Below are 26,487 nucleotides of genomic sequence, written 5' to 3'. Positions count from 1 at the left end.
TTCTACATCGTGGCAACCAGAACTGACATTTCATTACCCAACTAGGTAACATTATCAGTGCTTGAAGAGAGAGGGGTTTAGAGAGAGGAGGAAGGGAAGGAGAAAGACATGGAGGAGGATTTTGGGATCCTTGGTGCTCTCTGAACTTGGTTGCTTTCTTGCAGGTGTTTTATCACCCAACTAGGTAATGTCATAAGTGTTTCAGTAGTTGAGGAATAAAACATCTGCAAGAAGACAACCAAGCTAAGAGAGTACTAAGGATGATACAGTCCTCCTCCTCCTCCTCCTTCACCTCCTCCTCTTCCCCTCCTCCTCTTCCTGCTCCTTCCCCTCCTCCTCCCGTCCCTCTCCTTCTTGCACTGATGAAATTACATAGTTGGATCATGAGATATCGGCAAGAAAACAAGTCCAGGGAGTACCAAGGGCCCCACAGTTGTTGTCTTCCTTTTCTTCTTCTTCCTCCTCCCACCTCATTCCTCCTTGCATTGATGAGGTTACTTAGCTGGATCATGAAACATCTGCAAGAATTCAGGCAAGCTCAGAGAGCACCAAGGACTCCATAATTGTTGTCTTCCTCCTCCTCTTCCTCCCCCCTCCTCCACCTCACTCTTTCTTGCACTGATGATGTTACATAGTTGGATCACGAAACATCTGCAAGAATAGAAGCAAGCTCAGAGAGCACCCAGGACCCCTCCTTTCAACCTTGAGCTACAAATATTCTCCTTTAAATGTTTGTACTCTTTGGCCTTGGGATCTCCCATCTTCCAGCATGGAGCATTCTTTCAATGGAGTTGATCCATCCGTTCCCCTTTTAAATCCGGGGCATCTTGGTCCCCCTAAGACTTGTGGACTTCAACTCCCAGAATCCCTCAGCCAGCACCCCCTTCCTTAAAGTCTTTGCCTTAACTCTTGAACCTTTCCAGGTGTTCCTTCGGCATCAGCTGAGGGTTGGTGTTAGAACTTCTTCCAGGGGATGCAAAGAGCCAAAAGCTTCACCCGGTAGTACTTTACTTTTTACTTTTGAAGGAGAGGGGTGCACAAGTCGCCTGCCCAAGTGGCCAGGGTGTGTTTTTTTGTGCACATTGTGCCTCGAAGGGGGTTGGGAACCAGGCGGTGCTGGATTGGGGTTTGTGAGAGGTTTTTGCGCTTGGAATAAAGCATCGCAGGTGAGGTCCTTGAATTACAGCAGTCTGTTGAGCGACGGTTCAAAGTGACCACGCATGGGACAAAGGGACTTGCGCTTTCACACTCAACAACGTTTCTAGCAGCCCCAGGATCACGCCATCAACAATTCAGATGTTTGGCAGCAGGTTTGTACTTAGGATGCTTGCAGTGCTCACCTTCCTTCCTTCTTCTTCCCTCCTACCTTCCCTCCTTCCTCCCTCCCTTGCTTAATTTCTTCCTCACACTGTCCCTTGCTTGCTTGTTTCCTTCCTTCCTCCCACCTTCCCTTCCTTCTTCCCCTCCTTCCTTCCTCCCACTGTCCCTTGCTTCCTCCCTCCCTCCATTCTTCCCTCCCTCGCTTCCTTCCTTCCTCCTCCTTCCCTCCCTCCCTCGCTTCCTTCCTCCCTCCTACCTTCCCTCCTTCCTTCCTTCTTCCCCCCTTCCTTCCTCCCACTGTCCCTTGCTTCCTCCCTCCCTCCGTTCTTCCCTCCCTCGCTTCCTTCCTTCCTCCCTCCTACCTTCCCTCCTTCCTTCCTTCTTCCCCTCCTTCCTTCCTCCCACTGTCCCTTGCTTCCTCCCTCCTTCTTCCCTCCCTCGCTTCCTTCCTTCCTCCCTCCTTCCTTCCTTCTTCCCCTCCTTCCTTCCTCCCACTGTCCCTTGCTTCCTTCCTCCTTCTTCCCTCCCTCGCTTCCTTCCTTCCTCCCTCCTACCTTCCCTCCTTCCTTCCCGTCTTTCCTTCCTCCCACTGTGCCTTGCTTCCTTCCCCCCTCCTTCTTCCGTCCCTCGCTTCCTTCCTTCCTCCTTCCTACCTTCCCTCCTTCCTTCCTTCTTCCCCTTCTTCCTTCCTCCCACTGTCCCTTGCTTCCTCCCTCCCTCCCTTCTTCCCCTCCTACCTTCCCTCCTTCCTTCCCCTCCTTCCTTCCTCCCACTGTCCCTTGCTTCCTCCCTCCCTCCGTTCTTCCCTCGCTTCCTTCCTCCCTCCCTCCTCCCTTCCCTCCTTCCTTCCCGTCTTTCCTTCCTCCCACTGTGCCTTGCTTCCTTCCTCCCTCCTTCTTCCGTCCCTCGCTTCCTTCCTTCCCCCCTCCCTCCTACCTTCCCTCCTTCCTTCCTTCTTCCCCTCCTTCCTTCCTCCCACTGTCCCTTGCTTCCTCCCTCCCTCCCTTCTTCCCCTCCTACCTTCCCTCCTTCCTTCCCCTCCTTCCTTCCTCCCACTGTCCCTTGCTTCCTCCCTCCCTCCGTTCTTCCCTCGCTTCCTTCCTCCCTCCCTCCTACCTTCCCTCCTTCCTTCCCGTCTTTCCTTCCTCCCACTGTGCCTTGCTTCCTTCCTCCCTCCTTCTTCCGTCCCTCGCTTCCTTCCTTCCCCCCTCCCTCCTACCTTCCCTCCTTCCTTCCTTCTTCCCCTCCTTCCTTCCTCCCACTGTCCCTTGCTTCCTCCCTCCCTCCTTCCCTCCCTCCCTCCCTTCTTCCCCTCCTACCTTCCCTCCTTCGTTCCTTCTTCCCCTCCTTCCTTCCTTCCACTGTCCCTTGCTTCCTCCCTCCCTCCCTCCGTTCTTCCCTCCCTCCCTCGCTTCCTTCCTTCCTCCTTCCCTCCCACCCTCGCTTCCTTCCTTCCCTCCTTCCTTCCTCCCAGTCCCTTGCTTCCCTCCTCCCTCCTTCGCTTACTTCCTTCCTCCTTCCTTCCTTCTTCCCCTCCTTCCTTCCTCCCACTGTCCCTTGCTTCCTCCCTCCCTCCTCCTTCCCTTCCTTCCTTCCTCCCTCCTACCTTCCTTCTTCCCCTCCATCCTCCCACTGTCCCTTGCTTCCTCCCTCCTTCCGTTCTTCCCTCCCTCGCTTCCTTCCTTCCTCCCTCCTTCCCTCCCTCGCTTCCTTCCTTCTTCCCCTCCTTCCTTCCTCCCACTGTCCCTTGCTTCCTCCCTCCTTCCGTTCTTCCCTCCCTCGCTTCCTTCCTTCCTCCCTCCTTCTTCCCTACCTCCCTCGCTTCCTTCCTCCCTACCTTCCTTCTTCCCCTCCTTCCTCCCACTGTCCCTTGCTTCCTCCCTCCTTCCGTTCTTCCCTCCCTCGCTTCCTTCCTCCCTCCTTCCCTCCCTCCCTCGCTTCCTTCCTACCTTCCTTCTTCCCCTCCTTCCTCCCACTGTCCCTTGCTGCCTCCCTCCCTCCGTTCTTCCCTCCCTCGCTTCCTTCCTTCCTCCCTCCTTCCCTCCCTCGCTTCCTTCCTTCCTCCTACCTTCCCTCCTTCCTTCTTCCCCTCCTTCCTTCAACTGTCCCTTGCTTCCTCCCTACCTCGCTTCCTTCCCTCCTTTCTTCCTTCTTCCCCTCCTACCTTCCCTCCTTCCTTCTTCCCACTGTCCCTTGCTTCCTCCCTCCCTCCGTTCTTCCCTCCCTCGCTTCCTTCCTTCCTTCCTCCTTCTTCCCTCCCTCACTTCCTTCCCTCCTCCTACCTTCCCGTCTTTCCTTCCTCCCACTGTGCCTTGCTTCCTTCCTCCCTCCTTCTTCCGTCCCTCGCTTCCTTCCTTCCTCCTTCCTTCCTCCCTCCTACCTTCCTTCTTCCCCTCCGTCCTCCCACTGTCCCTTGCTTCCTCCCTCCTTCCGTTCTTCCCTCCCTCGCTTCCTTCCTCCCTACCTTCCTTCTTCCCCTCCGTCCTCCCACTGTCCCTTGCTTCCTCCCTCCTTCCGTTCTTCCCTCCCTCGCTTCCTTCCTCCCTCCTTCTTCCCTCGCTTCCTTCCTCCCTCCTACCTTCCTTCTTCCCCTCCTTCCTCCCACTGTCTCTTGCTTCCTCCCTCCTTCCGTTCTTCCCTCCCTCGCTTCCTTCCTTCTTCCCCTCCTTCCTCCCACTGTCCCTTGCTGCCTCCCTCCCTCCGTTCTTCCCTCCCTCGCTTCCTTCCTTCCTCCCTCCTCCTTCCCTCCCTCGCTTCCTTCCTTCCTCCTACCTTCCCTCCTTCCTTCTTCCCCTCCTTCCTTCCACTGTCCCTTGCTTCCTCCCTACCTCGCTTCCTTCCTTCCTCCTTCTTCCCTCCCTCGCTTCCTTCCCTCCTCCTACCTTCCCTCCTTCCTTCCTCCCACTGTCCCTTGCTTCCTCCCTCCCTCCTTGCCCTGCTTCCTTCCTCCCTCCTTCTTCCCTCCCTCGCTTCCTTCCTTCCTCCCTCCTAACCGTCTTTCCTTCCTCCCACTGTGCCTTGCTTCCTCCCTCCCTCGCTTCCTTCCTTTCTCCCTCCTACCTTCCTTCTTCCCCTCCTTCCTTCCTCCCACTGTCCCTTGCTTCCTCCCTCCCTCCATTCTTCCCTCCCTTGCTTCCCTCCTTCCTTCCCATCTTTCCTTCCTCCCACTGTGCCTTGCTTCCTTCCTCCCTCCTTCTTCCATCCCTCCTACCTTCCCTCCCTCCTTCCTTCTTCCCCTCCTTCCTTCCATCCCTCGCTTCCTTCCTTCTTCCCCTCCTTCCTCCCACTGTCCCTTGCTTCCTCCCTCCCGCCGTTCTTCCCTCCCTCCCTCTTGCCTCCCTCGCTTCCTTCCCTCCTCCTACCTTCCCTCCTTCCTTCCTCCCACTATCCCTTGCTTCCTCCCTCCCTCCTTCCTTCTTCCCCTCCTTTCCTTCCGTCCTTCTTCCCCTCCTTCCTTCCTCCCACTGTCCCTTGCTTCCTCCCTCCCTCCTTCTTCCCTCCCTTCCCTCCTTCCTTCTTCCCCTCCTACCTTCCCTCCTTCCTTCTTCCCCTCCTTCTTTCCTCCCACTGTCCCTTGCTTCCTTCCTCCCTCCTACCTTCCCTCCCTCCTTCTTCCCCTCCTTCCTCCCACTGTCCCTTGCTTCCTCCCTCCCTCTGTTCTTCCCTCCCTCGCTTCCTTCCTCCTTCCCTACCTCCCTCGCTTCCTTCCTTTTTCCCTCCTACCTTCCTTCTTCCCCTCCTTCCTTCCTCCCACTGTCCCTTGCTTCCTCCCTCCCTCCGTTCTTCCCACCCTCGCTTCCTTCCTTCCTCCTCCTTCCCTCCCTCCCTTCCTCCCTCCTACCTTCCTTCCTTCTTCCCCCCCTTCCTTCCTCCCACTGTCCCTTGCTTCCTCCCTCCCTCCATTCTTCCCTCCCTTGCTTCCCTCCTTCCTTCCCATCTTTCCTTCCTCCCACTGTGCCTTGCTTCCTTCCTCCCTCCTTCATCCATCCCTCCTACCTTCCCTCCCTCCTTCCTTCTTCCCCTCCTTCCTTCCATCCCTCGCTTCCTTCCTTCTTCCCCTCCTTCCTCCCACTGTCCCTTGCTTCCTCCCTCCCGCCGTTCTTCCCTCCCTTCCTCCTTCTTGCCTCCCTCGCTTCCTTCCCTCCTCCTACCTTCCCTCCTTCCTTCCTCCCACTGTCCCTTGCTTCCTCCCTCCCTCCTTCCTTCTTCCCCTCCTTTCCTTCCGTCCTTCTTCCCCTCCTTCCTTCCTCCCACTGTCCCTTGCTTCCTCCCTCCCTCCTTCTTCCCTCCCTTCCCTCCTTCCTTCTTCCCCTCCTACCTTCCCTCCTTCCTTCTTCCCCTCCTTCCTTCCTCCCACTGTCCCTTGCTTCCTTCCTCCCTCCTACCTTCCCTCCCTCCTTCCTTCTTCCCCTCCTTCCTCCCACTGTCCCTTGCTTCCTCCCTCCTTCCGTTCTTCCCTCCCTCGCTTCCTTCCTTCCTCCCTCCTTCCTTCTTCCCCTCCTTCCTTCCTCCCACTGTCCCTTGCTTGCTTACTTCCTCCCTCTTCCTCAGTCCCTTGCTTGTTTCCTTCCTTCCTCCCACCTTCCCTTCGTACCTTCCTTCCTTCTTCCCCGTCCCTTGCTTGCTTTCTCCCTCCCACCTTCCATCTTTCCTTCCTCCCTCCAACCATCCCTTCCTTCCTTCTTCCCCTCCTTCCTTCCTCCCTCCCACTGTCCCTTGTTTGCTTCCTTCCTTCCTTCCTCTCACCTCCCTCCCTCCTTCCCATCTTCTCTTCCTTGCTTCCTCCCACATTCTTTCCTCCCTTCCTTCCCTCCTCCCTCCCACCTTTCCTTCATTCCTTCTTCATCCCACCCTTGCTCCCTCCTGCCTGCCTGTCTGCCTTCTGGACTCCAGAATTTCAATCCTTTCTTTCTTCAGTTTGTGTTGTGTCTGAGTTGGTAGTTCTTCCAACCGAGTTCTTTTCACTTTATCAAGGAACGACCAAGAGAAGAAAACCCCACACTCTTCTAGCCCTGATGATGTTACCTACCTGGGTCATGAAATGTCTGGAAGAAAACAGTCTACAAATAATGTCCTTTATGGCTCCCAAACTGTTATTTGAAATCATTGACCTTGGAATTGTGTAAAAATTAACCTTGGAGCCTTCTCATTGCCTTGAGAAATATGTTATCTTGGTTTTCCTTTGTTTTATTGTTCAGTAAATGTTTGGTTTGCTACTAAATTCTGTGGTGTACTTAGATTTATTCATCACAACACAGCTGCCTTTGATGGGACTTGGCCCTGTGCCAGAAGGAGTTTAAAAATGGGACTGGGGGTTTTGGACCACTGGACAGGAAGTGCCTCCTAACAACAGGAAGCAGCAAGCTACCTGGTCTACTCCTGGCCCCAAGGTAAGGCAATGGGAAAGCACTTAGATGTCTGCTGGGAACACAGCTGCCTTGAATGGGCCTTTAATGGGACTTCTTGGCCCTGTGCCAGAAGGGGTTTAAAAATGGGACTGGGGGTTTTGGACCACTGGACAGGAAGTCCCTGCTAAGGACAGGAAGCAGCAAGCTACCTGGTCTACTCCTGGGCCCAAGGTAAGGCAATGGGAAAGCACTTAGATGTCTGCTGGGAACACAGCTGCCTTGAATGGCCTTTAATGGGACTTCTTGGCCCTGTGCCAGAAGGGGTTTAAAAATGGGACTGGGGGTTTTGGACCACTGGACAGGAAGTCCCTGCTAAGGACAGGAAGCAGCAAGCTACCTGGTCTACTCCTGGGCCCAAGGTAAGGCAATGGGAAAGCACTTAGATGTCTGCTAGGAACACAGCTGCCTTGAATGGGCCTTTAATGGGACTTCTTGGCCCTGTGCCAGAAGGGGTTTAAAAATGGGACTGGGGGTTTTGGACCACTGGACAGGAAGTCCCTGCTAAGGACAGGAAGCAGCAAGCTACCTGGTCTACTCCTGGGCCCAAGGTAAGGCAATGGGAAAGCACTTAGATGTCTGCTAGGAACACAGCTGCCTTGAATGGCCTTTAATGGGACTTCTTGGCCCTGTGCCAGAAGGGGTTTAAAAATGGGACTGGGGGTTTTGGACCACTGGACAGGAAGTCCCTGCTAAGGACAGGAAGCAGCAAGCTACCTGGTCTACTCCTGGGCCCAAGGTAAGGCAATGGGAAAGCACTTAGATGTCTGCTGGGAACACAGCTGCCTTGAATGGCCTTTAATGGGACTTCTTGGCCCTGTGCCAGAAGGGGTTTAAAAATGGGACTGGGGGTTTTGGACCACTGGACAGGAAGTCCCTGCTAAGGACAGGAAGCAGCAAGCTACCTGGTCTACTCCTGGGCCCAAGGTAAGGCAATGGGAAAGCACTTAGATGTCTGCTAGGAACACAGCTGCCTTGAATGGGCCTTTAATGGGACTTCTTGGCCCTGTGCCAGAAGGGGTTTAAAAATGGGACTGGGGGTTCTGGACCACAAGGTGGCTTGCATCTAAGGAGGAAGCTGCACTTACCTGGATCACCTGTATATTGGAGTGGAATGGGAGTACCCATTTTGCTGCCCTCTATTGGCCGTTTGGAGTATGTCAACCCATGACACTCCCCAGTTAGGAAATGAACAGTTTAACAATAAATATAAAATACGTGTGAACCTCTACAATTAATGAAGCCCCTGTATTTGTTGGTTTGAGGATGCTATACACCGAGATTTTACAAATCATGTGAAACAATAGCAAAACAATCAGAGGCACCTGGATCTCTTTAATTCTTTAATACAAACAAAAGGGAAAAAAAACCAAGGAGACATTTTAGGCATTAAACACTTTTAAACTCCCACCCAGGTGGATAAAGATTGGGGGGGGGGGGGACACACACACATTCGTTTTTCAAAGTCATATTCTCTAATTTTCAAAAGGTCTGGTTTTAAAAAAGAGGATATGAAACTGGGGACATTAATCAACAAATTCATAAGAAGTCAGAGAGAGAGGGAGGGAGGGGGGGAAGTATTTCTGGACAAAGGCCTAGCAGCTAATTCGCAAACAGGGCTTCCTGCCTTCTACATGTTGTAGCCCTTAATGCAGGGGTGTCCAAACTTGGGAACTTTTAAGACTTGTGGACTTCAACTCCCAGAATTCCCCAGCCAGCCATGCATGGCTGGCTGGGGAATTCTGGGAGTTGAAGTCCACAAGTCTTAAAGTTCCCAAGTTTGGACACCCCTGCATTAATAGAAAGATCTACTAGGGGAAGTTTTGAATTCTCCCATAAAAACAACACAGCCCCACCCTCTACCCCAAATCCAGAGGGGAATCTCTCAGGATTCACGATGGCTGAAAGAGAACAGGGGTGAGGTTCAGTCTATTCGGGTAAACTAGATTTTTCAATCCCACCCAGGATATTCAGTCAGTCTTTCAATCATTCCTCTCCTCCTGCCCGGCTCTCTTGAGGGAAGTGGCAGCATCACGGAGTACTTGATTCTAGCAATAAAAGGATTGTCTGGAGCAGCTCTTATTCTTCTTTTGAGAGTGGTGCCTGGAACACGGTTATTTTTCAGCCCCCGTTTGTCGAAAGGAAGGGAAATGTTCACATTAAAAAAAAATGCAGTGAACAAAAAGGAGAGGGAAGGAGGGAGAAGGAAGGAAGGGAAGAGAGAAAGAGAGAGAGAAAGAAAGAAAGTGAGAGAGGTTCCTACCTCTCCTAAGGAAGGAAAAAAAGGAAAAAGGAAGAGAGGGAGGGAGGAGGAAGGAAGGAACAAAAGAAATGAAAAGAAGAAATGATTGAAGGAATGAGAGGAATAAAGAAGAGAAGGGAGGAGGAATAAATGAGGAAGAAAGGAAAGCAAGGAATTAAGGATGGAAAGAGTGCAGGGAGGGAGGGAGAAGGAAGGAAGGAAAAAGAAAGAAAGAAAGAAAGAAAGAAAGAAAAACAGAAGGAAAAAGAGACAGAGAGGTAGGAGGAAGGAAAAAATATGAAGGAAGGAAGGGAGGGAGGAGGAAGGAAGGAAAAAAGAAAGGAAAAAATGATTGAATGAATGAGAGAGGAAGAAAGGGAGGAAGAATAAATGTGGAAGAAAGGAAAGCAAGGAATTAAGGATGGAAAGAGTACAGGGAGGGAGAAGGAAGGAGAGAGAGAGAAAGAAAAAGGGAGAGGTAGGAGGAAGGAAGGAAAAAGAAAAAAGGAAGGAAGAGAGGTAGGAAGGAAGGCAAAAAAGAAATGAAAGGAAGAAATGATTGATTGAATGAATGAGGGAGGGAGGGAGGAATAAAGAAGAGAAGGGGGAAGAATATATGAGGAAGAAAGGAAAGGAACGAATTAGGGATGGAAAGAGTACAGGGAGGAAGGAAGGAAGGCATTAAGGGAAGAAGGAAAAGAGGGAGGAATGGAGGAAAGGCCCACCCACATGGTATATTTTGGGATTTCGGCACAAATCAGGGCTTTCTCAGGTACTGTTTGGGGGGGGGAAGAAAAGCTAACACCCTGTCCCCTTCGAAATAAAGGCGCGTTTTCTTAAAGGCACCCACCCCTCTCAGAACGTTTGCAAAGTCCAGCTGGGCCGGAAGCAGGGTCCAAGCCCCCCCAAGGGGTCAGTGGGGACGGCTGCTGGATTCAAGGTGTGACCGTTTCCCAGCCGTCAGGAGGGGGAGGCTGTCGGCTTGCTCGGGGAAGGGCCTCTTGGACGAACGGCCGTGTCCGTTCATGGCACCCCGGTTCCACTTGCAGAGGTCCCCGCTGAGAATGTCCTGGATGTGTTGCACGATCAGGTTGATGGCCACTGCCAAGGGAGAGGGGGAGATGGAGAGTTGAGCCAGGGAGCCTAGATGGAAGCCTTGGCATGGAAGAGCCACTGCTGCTACTGAAGCTCGGGGGATAAAAGGCAGGGAGCGGGGATGAATAGATGTGGCAGAGGAGAGGAGAGCGGTGGAAATCTATGGGCCGGTCCTTGGAACGGAAGATCCACTGCTGCTATTGAAGCACCACCCTAGCTCTGGGGATAAAAGGCAGAGGACGGGGATGAATAGATGTGGCAGAGGAGAGGAGAGCAGTGGAAATCTATGGGCCGGTCCTTGGAACGGAAGAGCCACTGCTGCTACTGAAGCCCCACCCTAGCAAAAGCAAAAGTAAACCCTAGCAAAAGTAAAAGGCAGGGTAAGGGGATGAATAGATGTGGCAGACTGCAGGACCGACTTGTTAGCCTGCGTCACGAAAGAAACCTTTTGCCAGGGCTACTGGCACTCCTAATAAATGAATCTTTGAGTTCACTTCAGAGGATTTGTTGTTTGGGGAGCTGGGACAGAACACAAAGCCGCAACTCAAGAGAGAGCACCAAGGAGAGAGAGCACACCTACACACACACCTTCTCACTCTGTTAAACTCTCTGATTTTTAGCAACCTGCAAATTTGGGAAGCCTGTTTATTGCCCATCCACCAACGGGAAATGACAAAACATCCTAATTTAACAGATATTGAGATGCTCGCAAAATTTCTCCCGGCTTCTCAAACCGTATGTCTTTGCAAACAGGGATGTCACTCAGTGGGATTTGAGAAGCCCCCTCCCCTTTTACAGAGAACATTTGCATATTTCTTACCCATATTATCCACACCTCGAGGAATGATGACGTCGGCGTATTTCTTCGTCTGCAAGGAAGAAGGGAGAAGCACAATTCTCAAAAGGAAAACAACGAATCAATTCAGAAGCGATCTTAGGAAACAAAACTCTTCTAAAGGGGAACTCTCAATAAAATGATATAAAATGTTTTACAGGCGGCATTTACCCAACCGCTGGGTTAGCCAAAATGCTTAAAAATATGTCTGGACTGCGCAGAGATGGACAAATTAACCCTAAAATTAAAAGATAAAGAGGAATCTAAATATCATGAAATCTGGAATAATTGGTATGAATGGTTAGAAAACAAGAAAAATAATTAAGCCCAAAACAACATATATAAATACGTATAGAACTGTGTATAAAAGTATGTAAATATAGAAGCGGAATATTATAAACAGGTATAGATAGATAAGATGATATAACAAGGTACAAATGTTAACATAATGACTGTAATATATAGTGAAAAGAGGAAAACATGTATAGATAAGACAATATGACAATGTACAAAAAGTTGACATAACGTTTGTAACATATGTTGAAAAGAGAAAAAACAATAAAAATTACTGGGAAAAAAAATATGTCTGGCAAAACGGTGGAAATGTAACCAGAAAACGGGCACATATTCTCACATGTGGTGGACTGGTGTAAAAGCAAAAAATAATAATAATAATTGGGCAAAAATATATAGATGGCTAGAAAAGATAATCGGGAAACATGTAGATTTTAAACCTGAACTGTTTTGATTAGGCATAAATTAATACGAAGAAAAGTATGTATTTAGTATTACATGTCCTAACAGCAGCAAGGATTATATTCACACCATATTGGGGGGAAAAAATGAAGAAACACCGTGAGACGGAAGAGATAATTAGGAAGATACTAGACTGCGCAGATATGACAGACAGATTCAAAATCAAACAGAAAGAAGACACAGAATATTATCAGACATGGAACTTATTCTTTCGGTGGTTGAAAAAAAAAGGGTGGAGATTAAGAATGTAATCTGTATTGTCCAGAAAATTAACTATTCAGACAACAGGATGTTTAATAAGCACCAACAAAAGTAAACAACAGAACGTCTATAAAATTTATACAATAAATCAAAGTAACAGGGACTCTCAATTAGCTTTCAACTTGTACCAGCGTTCTGGTTTATGCCACAGGTAGTCCTCCTCTTACGACCGTTATAACAGCACTGAAAAAGTGACTCCTGAGCATTTCTAACCCTTAGGTCTATTGCAGCCTCCCTGTGATGCCAGGCTCAGACTTATGACCTTAGTTGCTGTCTCCTTTTGCGACCTCCTGACAATGGGAAGGCGAGATTCACTTTGCAATCGTCCCGACTCATTTAAGAACGGCAGTGAATCCCCTAACAAATGTGGCGAGAAAAGTCTTAAAATTGGGGCGGGGGGGGGGGGGCGGGGGAAACTCGCTTCACAAATGCCTCACTTAGCAACCTAACTGCCGGGCTCAATTGTGGTCGTAACGTGAGGACTACCTGCGCCTGCTGATTGCCCAGCACCCAAAATTTGATCGCGTGACCGTGGGGAAATGCTGCCAATGGTCATAAGGGCGAGGATTGGTTGCAAGTCCATTTTTTTTCAGTGCTTTCGTAACTCTCAATATATGATAAATGAATGATTGTAACTCAAGTTCTATCTGTATGTAGAGATTTCCCCTGTTTAGCATCTGTAATCGGGACGGGCCATTTGGTTGTTAAGGGAAGCGTCAGTAAATGAAACCGTGACTCCCTCCAATGACTTATCTAGAAAACCTGGGATAGCTGGTAAAGGAGAGAGTTTTTCGTACCGGCAAACAGAACTCTTCAAAAGCAGGCTTGACAAACGTCGTATATTGAGTCAAAATCTGTTCCAGATCCCTTCCTCGTTTCATATCTCGAAGGACTTCCGTAGAAAGGGGCAGAGGGGAGAAAAACCAGTTAAAAACAGGATTGTCTCTTGAGATTTTCTAAACAAAGTATTATAAGATATGGAACAGGTGGTATAATTGGCTCGAAAAGAGATGTAAAATTAATACAGAATGATTGCATAGAAAATATAACAAAAGGATATACTCAGAAACCAATAGAGATGCAAAGGTGGTATATATGTTGTGCATATTATAAAAACAATAATCATGAAACAAGGAGGTATATGTCAGAAACAATGGGTCTTAGAAAAGAAAATTAGAAATTAGAAAAGAGAACACCGATAGCGGAAAGCTGTAACAGTGTAATTGTGATTTTAGTGTTTAAAAATGCTGAATAAAAATGAATTAAAAGAAAAAAAAATATTTGTAAGCATTGAAGAGAAAGCAGCTTCTTAAAGATATTAAGGGTACTCCATAAAATCCATTTGCCTAGAATCTGTTCTTCTGAATAACAGAACAGCAGAGTTGGAAGGGACTTTGGAGGTCTTCTAGTCCAACCCCCTGCTCAAGCAAGAGACCCTATACCATTTCAGACAAATGACTGTCCGGTCTCTTCTTTAAAACTTCCAGTGGTAGAGCACGCATGATTAGCGTAGAGTAGAGTAGAATAGAATTCAGAATTAGAATGAATAGAATAGAATAGAATAGAATAAGGAGTAGGGTAGGGTAGGGTAGAGTAGAATAAAGTAGAATAGAATAAATAGAATAGAATTCAGAATTAGAATGAATAGAATAGAATAAGAATAGAATAAGGAGTAGAGCAGAGTAGAGTAGAGTAGAATAGAATTCAGAATTGGAATGGAATGGAATAGAATAGAATAAGGAGTATAGTAGGGTAGGGTAGAGTAGAGTAGAATAAAGTAGAATAGAATAAATAGAATAGAATTCAGAATTAGAATGAATAGAATAGAATAAGAATAGAATAAGGAGTAAAGTAGAGTAGAATTAGAATAGAATTCAGAATTAGAATGAATAGAATAGAATAAGGAGTAGAGTAAGGTAGGGTAGGGTAGAATAGAGTAGAATAAAGTAGAATAGAATAAATAGAACAGAATTAGAATGAATAGAATAGAATAAGAATAGAATAAGGAGTAGAATAGAATTAGAACAGAATAGAATAGAATAGGAGAAAAAAGTTGGAAGGGACCTTGGAGGTCTTCTAGTCCAACCCCCTCCTTAGGCAGGAAACCCTATACTACTTCAGACAAATGGATATCCAACCTCTTCTTAAAAACCTCCAGTGATGGAAGTGAGAAGAACTGGTATATCGGTTCTCCTGCTTGAGCAAGGGGTTGGACTAGAAGACCTCCAAGGTCCCTTCCAGCTCTATTCCAAATCTAAATCCTTTCCCTTTTAAAGCATTTGAGGGGGGGAGGAAACAACCCCAACTTCTCACCTCTCCGAGACAACCTGACGTCTGAATCGGTATCGACAAACAACCGGAGATGAAACATATCTCGGATATCTTGACTGTAGAAGACCAAGATTCCTTCAAAGAGCAGCACGTCGGCAGGATAAACCATTGTTGTCTCGGGCAATCTGTGCCAATGGAATAATTCAAGAATAATTGTCCAATGATAGCATGGGCGAAAGATTTTGGCTTTACGATAAGAGTCGGATAAATGGCAGAAATTGTGGGAGAGGCACTACAAATTAACAATGTCAACTGCATATAAAGAGATATATTTGCATAAGATGTTTTACAGGTGGCATCTACCACCAGCGAGGTTGGCAAAGATGTTTAAAGACCACTCAACTCAACGTTGGAAGTGCCACCAAATACCTGGACCTTATTATCACATCTGGTGGACATGTGGAGAGGCAATTTTATAAGATATGGGATTCATTTTATCAGTGGTTAGATAAAAAAAACATGGAAATGAAAGATGCTAGAGAATGTTATAAATACAAGGATAATAGAATGATACAGAATATAACATAAAGATATATTATGATTGGAGAGATTTAAGATGATGTAATGAATTGTTAATATAAATGAATCCAATATTTAGAATATCTTGTTTAAAATGAAGAAATAAATAGTGACAAGTCAAATAAATGTGGTATAATGATAATAATGTATACTAATATATTTGACTTGATAATATGCGATTTTATATAAATTGTAAGTGACTATGGAAGGGATGCACAAAAACCTTGTAACCAATCGACACACTGTATGTAATGGAAGATGGCTTTATGTTTTATGTTTTGTTTGTCTATGTCCGTCTAAAAATAAAAAACTTTCTTTAAAAAAAATTAACCATGTCAACTGCATATAAAGAGAATTTGTAGAAGATGTTTTACAGGTGGCATCTACCAACCGGCAAGGTTGGGAAAGATGTTTAAAGACCACTCAGCTAAATGTTGGAATTGCCACCAAATACCTGGATCTTATTATCATACGTGGTGGACATGTGGAAAGGCAAAACAGTATTGGACAAAAATTAAGACATGGTTGGCAGAGATGATACAACATATTGAGCTGAAACCAGAACCATTCCCGCTAGGAATTCTACCTGAAATTTATAATAAAGAGGACGTATATTTAATCATTGGTGTATTAACCACAGCTACAATTGTTTTTGCACAACATTGGAAAAGTGTAGAGGCTCCTATCGATGGGAAGGCAATAAGGAAAATATTAGAATGTGCAGAAATGAATAGATTAACATTAGCAATTAAGGAGAAAGAGCAAACAGAATATTATGTGATATGGGAAGTATTTTACCAATGGCTGGAGAGAAAAAAAAGGAGTTTGGAAATGAAGAAATACTAGCAGACTCAGCTATCCAAATGGGAGTTTGTTTTGCGTACGTAGGAACGCAGCTAGTTCTCGATTTACGACCTACCCCTGAGCCCAAATGTAAGACATTCATTCAGTGAGCTTTACCCCATGTTACGACCTTTGAGGGCACCGCTCTTAAGGGAATCGCTGCAATTGTTAAAGTTAGGAACACATGCAGCCGTTCCCTTAACAGCGGAGGCAAGCCAAGTCGTAAAACGGGGCAAAAGTCACGTCACTGCCTTGCTTAACAGCAGACATTTTGGGCTCCGTTGTGGACATAAATTGAAGGCAGACTGGGTGAGTTTTAAATCTACCTTCTGACCAAATAAAAAGGCTATTTTATAACACAGGTGGCCCTCGACGTATGACTGCAAAAATGGAGATAGGAATTTTGTGACGTGGTCATTAAGTGAGTCATGTGACCAGATCTGATCTTATGACCATTTTTTAAAAAAAACATGGTCACAAAGTAAATTGGGTAGCCATTAAGCGAAAGACAACGAAACGGCCAAACAAAAAAGGAAATCATCACTACTCTTGCCTGCCAGGCGCAGGGAATGGACACTGACCTGGAATGGGTCACAAAATCATACGTTGGGACCTCCACCGTTTGACCATCGATGATATTCTTCAACGTCGTTTCCATCAAGTCGTTGTCAAAAGCATCTGCAGGGAAAAGGAGACAATCTCGGTTGAGTTCCAGAAGATCCCAGATTAGGCCAGAATGAAGGGTTACTATTGCTTTGTAAGGCCTCGGTAAGACCACGCTTAACGACTGAAGATGTTACCTAGCTGGGTCAAGAAATGTCTGCAAGAAGACAACCCAACTCAGAGAGTACCAAGAAGGCTGTATTTCCAACTCAAAGATGGAAGTGCTCCAAATTTGTTGGCATTGGGAGTGTTTTGCTACAACCAGCCTCCCCCACCCTCTCCCCCGGCCTTCATAGTCCTAGTTTGGGGGTCCTTCCTCCCACCTCCCCTTCCAAAGCCAACCAAAGTGGTCCCATAGATTACCTGGATGGTCAAAGTTATATTGTCCCTTTAAGGCCCAGGATTTCTGTTCTGGAGTGAGGACTTTGTAGAATCGGTCTTGGCTGAGAATGACGACCTTCCTTTGGCGGTGGTCCACCTCGTTTTGACCCAGCAGTTCCATGATCTTCTCACAGACGGTTGACTTTGGAGGGAGGGAGGGAAGGACGGGCAGACAGATCAAGAAGGAAAGTTAGTGAAGCCGAAAGTACAGATCATCTTTGACTTACGACCAGAATTGGGACCAGGATTTCCGACGCTAAGCCAGGCGGTTGTTAAAGTGAGTCATGTCCTATTTTATGACCTCCTTCCCCCTCCCTCCCTCCCTTTTCTTATTTCCTTCCTCGCTCCCTCTCTCCCTCTTTCTTATCTCCTTCCTTCCTTCCTTCTTCACTTACTCACTCATTCTTATTTCCTTCCTTCCTTCCTCCCTCTTTCTTATCTCCTCCCTTCCTCCCTCTTTCTTACCTCCTTCCTCCCTCCCTCTTTATCTCCTTCCTCCCTCCCTCCCTCTTTCTTATCTCCTTCCTTCTTTTTCCTAATTCCAGGAGAATCTCCCACCCACCCCCATAGAAAAAAGGAAAGAAAAGCACCTGATTTTTTTTTATTTTTTTAAACTCTTCCTTTGGGTTTGCATTGTTGCAAGCAGCGGAGGAAGCTGCAAAAACAATTTTGGGGTGTGTGTGTCTTCTTTTAAGCATTATTTTTTTGGTGGGGGGGTGAGTTTGGCTTCCCAGCTCTTTTGCTGAACCCCCCCCCCCACTCCTATCAGGGGCAATGCGTAGTACCTCCCCCCCCCCCTCGACTCTTGCTGGTTTGTTATTATTATTATTTACTTTATTCACTAAACATGAAAGTCAGCCAACTGAACATTCAAAAATGCATCACAAATACAAGCTGCTGCTTATTATTATTGTTATTTACCATTATTATTTTCATTATTTTGCAACCGGGGAGGGGGTGTTTGCAGCTTTACCTTGCCGCTGGCGGTGCCCCCGCTCACCCCGATAAGGAAGGGCCGCGGGTGAGGCCTCTCCGCTTCCCCGGCGGGGCTGCAGCTGGAAGCGTGGCCGCCCGCTGTCGCCATGAGTCCCGCTCTGCTGAAAACGCCCAGCGCATCTGACCTCCAAGGCGGAAAAACTACGCCTCCCAGCAGGCCCCGCGCGAGGCACAAATCCCGCACGCGTCACCGGCTGTGATTGGGTGGAAGAGGCGGGGCTTCAGGCAGGAAAGGGTGGAGCTTCAGCCTCACATGTTGCTTTGATCTTCATCCCTAATGTTGCTACATATTATCCCCCTTGACTATATATATTTATATATATGTTGTATTTGTGCTGATAAAATAAAGGTCATACCAGGGGTTGTAACACAAACATATATATATATATATATATATATATATATATATATATATATATATATATATGTATGTATGTATGTATGTATGTATGTATGTATGTATGTATGTATGTATGTATGTATGTATGTACGTACGTACACACACACACACACATATATGTTGTATTTGTGCTGATAAATAAATAAAGGGAGACTAGTATGGATCTATTTCAAGCTATTTAGCTCTCATCAGCTAGCCATACCCTTACTGGGATTTGAACCTGGGATGATGAGAGCTAAATAGCTTGAAATGGATCCATACTAGTCTCCCTTTATTTATTTATCAGCACAAATACAACACAAATATAAAAAGGCAACATTAAAAATAAAAATATGGGTTTCTGCCTGGATGGTTTTCTGTAATGAGCCAAAGGACAGAAAGAGGGAGGAGTGAGCTCCCTCCCATATTTGGGCATACCAGGGGTTGGAACAGAAATACATACATACATACATACATACATACATACATACATACATACATACATATTAACCCAGTAAACAGCCTATGTCTGGATATAAAGCATGCGTATTTCGATGTCATGTTTATTTAAAATTTGAAAACACGGATTTAAATCGATGGTCTGTGCAGCTATTTCAAGCCAACTATTTATCAATAGTGCTCTCTCACACCCCCCTCCCTGCCTATCATCTACTTTGTCTGTCTGTCTATCTCCCTCCCCTCCTCTCTATCGTCTGTCTGTATGTCTATCGTCCATATCTCTCTCTCTCTCTCTCTCTCTCTCTCTCTCTCTATCTATCTATCTATCTATCTTTCAGTGGAATAGAACAGAACAGAATAGTAGAATAGAATAGGAAAGGAATATAGAACAGAACAGAAGAATAGAATAGAATAGAATAGAATAGGAACAGGAATATAAAACAGAAGAATAGAATAGAATAGAATAGAATAGAACAGAACAGAACAGAACAGGAATATAGAACAGAACAGAAGAATAGAATAGGAATATAGAATATAGAACAGTAGAATAGAATAGAATAGAATAGAATAGAATAGAAATATAGAACAGAACAGAAGAATAGAAAAGAATAGAATAGGAATATAGAATAGAACAGAACAGAACAGTAGAATAGAATAGGAATATAGAATATAGAATAGAATAGGAATATAGAATATAGAATATAAGAATAGAATATTAGAATAGAATAGGAATATAGAATATAGAATAGAATAGGAATATAGAATATAGAATATAGAATATAAGAATAGAATATTAGAATAGAATAGGAATATAGAATATAGAACGGAATGGAACAGAACGACAGAGTTGGAAGGAGACCTTGGAGGTGCAGCTAAACTTGTCCAAAATTTGGGGCAGAAGCAAATCTCACATATTGGAGAGTTGGGGGTGGGGGTGCTACTCACTGGCAACCTATCTTGGGGGAGTTGAGAGTTCCTCAAATTTTGTGGACAGATCAAAGGTCTTGGCAAATCCAACCTCCAAATAAATCCAGATTATTCAGCTGGAGGAGAGTCAAGTTGCCCTTCGCCCTGACCCAGCTCCTTCTGGGCGGGGAGATGCTTGCCAAGCTAAGCCAGGATCCTGGCACAGCTTCGCACTGCACACAAAAACACACAAACACAGAGAGAGAGAGAGAGAGAGTGGCCTTCGACCTCCTTGGCTTTTGGTACTCAACAACCGTCCCTCTGCAAACAAACTGTCAATGATTAATACGGCCCTGGAAACGAATCTCAGCGCATGGGATGAGTCGAATGTGTGCCCAGGGGCGCCATTGTTACTCCGGGCCGGGGGGGAGGAAGATGGCACAGGGCAGGCAGAGGGAGGAAGGCCCTGCTACCTGGCCAAGGTGCCCAGGGCTTTGAAGGAGGACGGAGGCTGTGGAGAACACAGGTATGTGCCCCAGATTCCTTTCCATAACTCTAAACTCTGGGGAGTGCGGGTGAGGCTCCCCTCTTTCCTAAGACGAACGGTGCAAAAAAAACGCTAAAGGAACCTCGACAACCGAGCCTCCATGGATCGAGGCAATCTACCTGCGATGAAGCCAGGGGCAGCTCCATGTCCAACGGCCGTGGTCACAGGGCTCCTCGCATCAATTCCCCCCCCTGCGACTGCAATTTAAGCCCTGAACTGATCTTGAGAAATCAATTCACTTCCTTCTTCCCTTTTTTCCTTTCTCTTTCCTCCCTCCTTTTCTTCCCTCTTCCCATTCCTCACTCCTTCCTTCCTCCTTTTCTTTTGTCCCTTTCTTTCTTTCCTTCTCCTCCTCCTCCCCTTTCCTTCCTTCCTTCCTTCCTCCCTTTCCTCCCTTTCTTTCTTTTTTTCTTTTTCCTTCCTTCTTTTCTTCCCTTCCCTCTTTCCTTTCCTCCCTCCCTTCCTTCTTCTTGTCCTTTCTTTCCTTTTCCCCTCCTCCCTTTTCCTTCCTTCCTCCCTTTCCTTTCTTTTTCTTCTTTCCTCCCCTTCCCCTTCTCTTTTCTTTCTTTCTTTCTTTCCTCCCTTCCCTCTTCCCTTTCCTCACTCCCTTCCTCATTTTCTTTTGCCCTTTCCTTTCTTTCCTTTCCCCCTCCTCCCTTTTCCTTCCTTCCTTCCTTCCTTCCTTCCTTCCTTCTTTCCTTCCTTCCTTCCTGTTCACATCTTCTTCCCCTTTGAGAACTTTGCAAATGATCCAACTTGCTAAGAAAGGGAAACCAGGGACTATTTGATGACCATGGGGGTTGTTGCTTCCTTATAGGACTGGTGGAAACTTCTCTCCATTCAAGCCACCAAGTTTGGAGGACATCAACATGCCTGGAGAAGAACTCAATCCAGGCCCATCTCCAGATCAGCCAAGGGAAGTTGAAAGAGAAGGAGAGGCCCAACCTTCTCCAGGAGATGCAGCACCTACCAAAGTCACAGGAGAGCAGAAGACCCCATCCAAACCTGATCACCAAGGAGGAGCAGATCATCTCCAGGACACGGGGACTATCAATCCAGGCTTTGTAGAAGAGCCTCCGCCGTATGCTCCACCAGATCCGAAAGACATTCACTTGTATCCACCGTTCCAAAGCAATGTCCTACCACGGAATTACATCTTTTACCAGCCAACGGCTCCATCCCAGGCCCCAAGCCAACCACCAAATGGGTTACCCAGCCCCTACCCGTTCACCATTGTGAGTTGTAAATAAGGGGAAATGCCAGTTACGGATGGGAACATTTTGTAGGGTCAGGATTGAACGGTGGACTCCTTGGTGTGTCCCTGCGCTCGACGTTTCATGACCTAACTAGATAACATCATCACTGCTAGTAGGAAGCGGAGTTTGCAGAGGAGGAGGAGGAAGGAGAAGGAGGAGGAGGAGGAAGAGGAGGAGAAAGAGGAGGAGTGTAGAAGGAGGAGGAGAAAGAGGAGGAATGAGAAGGAGGAGGGAGGAGAAGGAAAATGAAGAGTAATAAGGAGGAGGAGGAGGAAGAAACAGGAGGAGAAAGAGGAGGGAAGGAGAAAGAGAAGGAGGAGAAAGAGTGGGAAGGAGGAGGAGAAAGAGGAGGAATGAGAAGGAGGGAGGAGGAGAAGGAAAATGAAGAGTAGTAAGGAGGAGGAGGAAGAGAGAGGAGGAGAAAGAGAAAGAGGAGGAAGGAGAAAGAGTGGGAAGGAGAAGGAAAAAGAGGAGACAGAGGAAGAGGAAGGAGGAGGAGAAAGAGGGGGGAGAAGGACTGTGGAGCCTTTGGTGTTCACTAAACTTGGTTGTTTTCCTGCAGATGTTTCATAACCCAACTAGGTAACATCATCAGTGCTAGAAGGGGGTGAGGTTTGCAGACTGGAGGGGGAAATGGAAATGGAAGGAAGGAAGGAAGGAAGGAAGGAAGGAATTCAGATGCTCCCTGATGGGGAAAGTGGCAGGAAGCCAGAAGTCCCTCCTGTTACCCATTTCCCCCACCCTTAGTCGTTCTCTTTCTCGGATGATCCAACAGGGCATTAATTATACTTCAAATTTCATATCGATCCGGAATTTTGCAGCACCAGCAACTGAAGCTTGCATGCGGCTGCTTCAAACAGGTATTGGCTTAACCCTGGGGGAAGCTCATCAGCTGCCACCTCTCAACCCAACCTACCTGGCAAGGTTGTTTGTGTGGAAGAGAGGAAAAGAGAGTGCGAGGCTAGGTTTTCCGCCCTGAACCTCTGAGGAAAGGTGGGGCGCATATCGATCAAATAAAAGAGTTGGGCGGGATTGTCAGTTCAAGACGGTTGAATTTTGGCTCTTCTTTCAGTATCAGAGTTCCTGGCAAGGCGAGAGACCCCCAGTTGGTCAGCAGAGGTTGCCACCCAAGGATTATATGGTGGAATCAATACTGGTGACCATTTTCTGTTGCTTGTTCACGGGACTGGTGGCTCTTATCTATTCCCATGAGGTATGTGCTGCTGCTACGACAAAGAAAATGCTGGGGTTTAGGACAGGGAAGGGGACTTATGACCGTTTCCCACACTTGGATCCCCATGGCCGGGTAATCAGAATTCAAATGCTTGCCAACTGACTCGTATTTATGACGGTCGCAGCATCCTGGGGGGTGGGGTGTCACGAGAGGTCCCCTTTTGCGACCTTCGGACAAATCGACGGGGAAGACAAGAGTCGCTTCCCAAGCGTGGGGACTAACGTAACAACTGAGGCGATTCATTCAACGAGGGTGGTGAGACAGGTCATAAAATGGGGGGAAATGGATGGAGGAATGGATGGATGAGAGGATGGGTGGGTAGATGGGTGGATGGATGAGTAGGTGGGTGGGTGGATGGTTGAGTGGATGGATGAATGAGTGGATGGGTAGATAGATGGATGGATGGTTGAATGGATGGATGGGTGAGTGTATGGGTAGATAAATGGATGGGTGAGTGGATGGGTAGATAAATGGATGGTTGAATGGATGGATGGGTGAGTGTATGGGTAGATAAATGGATGGGTGAGTGGATGGATGGATGAGTGGATGGGTAGATAAATGGATGGATGAGTGGATGGGTAGATAAATGGATGGTTGAGTGGATGGATGAATGAGTGGATGGGTAGATAAATGGATGGTTGAGTGGATGGATGGATGAGTGGATGGGTAGATAAATGGATGGATGAGTGGATGGGTAGATAAATGGATGGATGAGTGGATGGGTAGATAAATGGATGGTTGAGTGGATGGGTAGATAAATGGATGGTTGAGTGGATGGATGGATGAGTGGATGGGTAGATAAATGGATGGATGAGTGGATGGGTAGATAAATGGATGGATGAGTGGATGGGTAGATAAATGGATGGATGAGTGGATGGGTAGATAAATGGATGGTTGAGTGGATGGATGGATGGATAGATAAATGGATGGTTGAGTGGATGGATGGATGAGTGGATGGGTAGATAAATGGATGGATGAGTGGATGGGTAGATAAATGGATGGTTGAGTGGATGGATGAATGAGTGGATGGGTAGATAAATGGATGGTTGAGTGGATGGATGGATGAGTGGATGGGTAGATAAATGGATGGATGAGTGGATGGGTAGATAAATGGATGAATGAGTGGATGGGTAGATAAATGGATGGTTGAGTGGATGGATGGATGGGTAGATAAATGGATGGTTGAGTGGATGGATGGATGAGTGGATGGATAGATAAATGGATGGTTGAATGGATGGATGGGTGAGTGTATGGGTAGATAAATGGATGGTTGAATGGATGGATGGGTGAGTGGATGGGTAGATAAATGGATGGTTGAGTGGATGGATGGGTGAGTGGATGGATGGGTGACTGAGTGGGTAGGTGAGTGGATGGATGGATGGTTTAAATGGATAGCTGGATGCTTAGCAACACAATTGGGCTCAATTGTGGTTGTAAGGTGAGGATTACCTGTCCTTGGCCTTTCTTCCAAGGAAAAAGTTGAACAGTGGGTCCATATTTCTCCCCTAAAGGGGAAATTGTTCCAAGATTCTCCATTTTCTTTCTCATGTAGACCCGGGCCGCTCTGAACCGAGGTGACCTCATCCAAGCCATGATGGCTTCCCACAAAGCTCGCTGGCTCGTCTTGTTCAGTCTCTTCTTCGGCCTCTTTGTGTCCATCAGTTGGATTATCTACGTGGTGGTAACCTTGTATCTATGAGCCAGAAGGTTGGGATGGACCTTTGGGTTCCCTACGAAGTTGTGGCATGGAGCCTTCATCCTTTTCAACCAGCTTGGGGACCAATTTCTCATGTTGGCTCTTTCTTCTGTCTCTTCTCCAAAACCAACCACATCGACACCTTTCACGAAGGAACGATTGTCCTAAAGAAAGTGAGGAGACCCACCACCACCACCAAGCTGGAAAGATATACCTTCTTTCAGAACTTACCGATGCTAACTTAATTGTTATTTTGTCAGGGTAATGATGATTTAAAGCTGACCAGCCAATGTAAGGCTGTAATTTAAGACGATGAAATGAGGATGAGTCAGCAGAGGTATTGCTGCTTTAAGAAGCCGGGGTATTGCCACTTTAAGAAACTGTCTATATAAAGGAGGCCATGAGAGGGCGGATCTCTCTCTCCTTGTGTATCTCTCTCCTTGTGTCCGGTATCCATTGCTAAGTTCTCTGTGTAAGGTTAAGAAGACTGTCAGATATTTACTACTATGAATATGCTGTATATAAACCACTTTTAAAATGCAAGATGCTCCTTGGAAAAGCTTCAGGTTATCCTTGGGGCAGGTCAGGAGGGCGATCCTTGATCCATGGGTTCTCCAGGCATCGAGATCAAATCAGGGGCAGTGCCCCTGTGAAGACATCAGGAGATCCATATGGACTTTTATTGAGGATGCTGAATTGGGAACAATAAATGCTAGAAGGACTTTTGCCCATTCGTGCCCATTTTGTGCTCATGGACCTACAGGTGTAAATAGGAGTCAGCAGCTGAACTTCATTCCCTCCTTGCCTAGATAAAAGATTGGATGGATAGATAGATGGATGGATGGGCAGACAGATAGAGAGACACATAGATCAATGATAAATAGATATAGATAGATTGAGTAGGTAGATAGGAAGATAGGTCGACAGACGAGATAGTTGATAGATAGACAGATACATAGATCAATAATAGATATAGATAGGTAAGATAGGTAGGTAGATGAACAGATGAGATAGATGGATGGATGGTAGACATCAATTATAAATATAGATTAGGTGGGTAGATGAACAGGTGAGAGATAACTAAACAGATGGATGGATGACAGACAGATCAATTAGAGATAGATTAGGTAGGTAGATAGATGGATAGATGAGATAGATGGATGGATGGATGACAGATCAATTATAAATAGAGATAGATTAGGTAGGCAGGTAGGAAGATAGATGGACAGATGAGATAGTTGATAGAAAGATAGGCAGACACGTAGATCAAGAATAGATAGAGATAGATTAGGTAGGTAGGTAGGTAGGTAGGTAGGTAGGTAGGTAGGTAGGTAGGTAGGTAGGTAAGTAGGTAGATGAACAGATGAGATAGCTGGATGGATGGTAGACATCAATATAAATATAGATTAGGTGGGTAGATGAACAGATGAGAGGTAGATAAACAGATGGATGGATGACAGACAGATCAATTATAGAGATAAATTAGGCAGGTAGATAGGAAAATAGATGAGATAGATGGATGGATGGATGACAGACAGATCAATTAGAAATAGAGATAGATCAGGTAGCCAGGTAGGAAGTTAGATGGACAGATGAGATAGTTGATAGAAAGATAGAGATAAATTAGGTAGGTAGGTAAGTAGATGAACAGATGAGATGGATGGATGGTAGATAGCTAGATTAATTATAAATAGAGATAGATTATAGGAAGGTAGACAGATGAGATATGGATGGATGGATGGACGGACGAACGAACGGGGAGACTGACAGACAGACAGACAGACAGACAGACTGGGAGAACAGTCTCCTCTACAACGATGCTGCCAGTGCCTAAACAGAGAAATAGCAAGGGCAAAAAAGTGAATTTCTTTCATCACCTCCTCCATGCCCATTCCAACTACTCGCTTTCCACCTGGGATGTGTGGAAATACATTTGCACGTTGACTTCATGGGTGCTGGGTTTTTTTAACTGCAATTATTTTCACTAGGGTCCCGTCCCCCCCCACTCCGAATATAAAAAAGCAATAAGCATGTTTTCATATATTTTTTTTTAATTTGCAAGAGTTGGGGACCTACACGGTGGAGCCATAAATACACAGTGTTGAGGCTCAGGAGATCTGGTAGATGAGTTGAGATAACCGAGGATCGTTTTGCAAACGGTTATCCGGTTTCTCTTTTGATTTCCAAAAAGCAAACAGAATCGACCCTTTTTTCCTCTTTTTTTTTCTTTCACTCCTTCCTCAGCGCTGCTCTCCTTAACTCAGCAATTCTCAACCTTGGAAGGTATGAGGGATGCTGGCTGGGGGGAACTCTGGGAGTTGAAGCCCACGCCTCGTAAAGTTCCCAAGGCTGAGAAATGGTGC

At 46.6% G+C, this 26,487-nt stretch overlaps 3 protein-coding genes and 1 long non-coding RNA gene across 5 annotated transcripts in view; 3 read left to right on the top strand and 1 right to left on the bottom strand.

The window, feature by feature from the left end:
* AKNA (AT-hook transcription factor) overlaps nucleotides 1–6,535 on the top strand; it is a 53,384-nt gene extending 46,849 nt beyond the window's left edge. The window contains exons 23-24 of the mRNA XM_081967340.1: nucleotides 46–1,310; nucleotides 6,295–6,535. The gene's annotated coding sequence lies outside the window, so the exon portion shown is untranslated. The remainder of the gene's footprint in view (nucleotides 1–45; nucleotides 1,311–6,294) is intronic.
* Nucleotides 6,536–8,046: 1,511 nt separating this feature from the next.
* LOC309399677 lies at nucleotides 8,047–9,036 on the top strand. The gene is made up of 2 exons (XR_014176554.1): nucleotides 8,047–8,382; nucleotides 8,532–9,036. It is a non-coding gene; the product is annotated as an uncharacterized lncRNA (long non-coding RNA).
* On the bottom strand, nucleotides 8,456–17,794 carry UCK1 (uridine-cytidine kinase 1). Its single transcript, XM_081967733.1, has 7 exons — nucleotides 17,625–17,794; nucleotides 16,634–16,793; nucleotides 16,189–16,285; nucleotides 14,228–14,370; nucleotides 12,712–12,806; nucleotides 10,883–10,931; nucleotides 8,456–10,068 (listed from the first exon to the last, which is right to left on the bottom strand). Exons 1-7 carry the CDS (start codon nucleotides 17,733–17,735, stop codon nucleotides 9,881–9,883), a joined length of 843 nt encoding a protein of 280 aa, XP_081823859.1. The 5' UTR covers nucleotides 17,736–17,794; the 3' UTR covers nucleotides 8,456–9,880.
* A 1,910-nt stretch (nucleotides 17,795–19,704) lies between these two features.
* Nucleotides 19,705–25,975, top strand: PRRT1B (proline rich transmembrane protein 1B). 2 transcript variants are annotated; one of them, XM_081967026.1, is made up of 6 exons: nucleotides 19,705–19,917; nucleotides 20,756–21,173; nucleotides 22,267–22,407; nucleotides 23,981–25,043; nucleotides 25,346–25,467; nucleotides 25,756–25,975. In XM_081967026.1, the coding sequence occupies exons 1-4, from the start codon at nucleotides 19,730–19,732 to the stop codon at nucleotides 24,125–24,127; spliced, it is 894 nt and encodes a 297-aa protein (XP_081823152.1). In that variant the 5' UTR covers nucleotides 19,705–19,729; the 3' UTR covers nucleotides 24,128–25,043; nucleotides 25,346–25,467; nucleotides 25,756–25,975. The 2 variants fall into 2 exon arrangements, with proteins under 2 accessions (XP_081823152.1, XP_081823153.1); XM_081967027.1 differs by lacking the exons at nucleotides 25,346–25,467; nucleotides 25,756–25,975 and adding an exon at nucleotides 25,468–25,492 and having other exon boundaries at nucleotides 23,981–25,117.
* The last annotated feature ends 512 nt before the right edge of the window (nucleotides 25,976–26,487 follow it).

Source organism: Natrix helvetica (assembly GCF_964273705.1).
Source record: "Natrix helvetica genome assembly, chromosome: 15".
NCBI lineage: Eukaryota > Metazoa > Chordata > Lepidosauria > Squamata > Natricidae > Natrix > Natrix helvetica.
The sequence above is the reverse complement of the archived record's forward strand: the minus strand, read 5'-3'. Positions and strand labels throughout refer to the sequence as shown.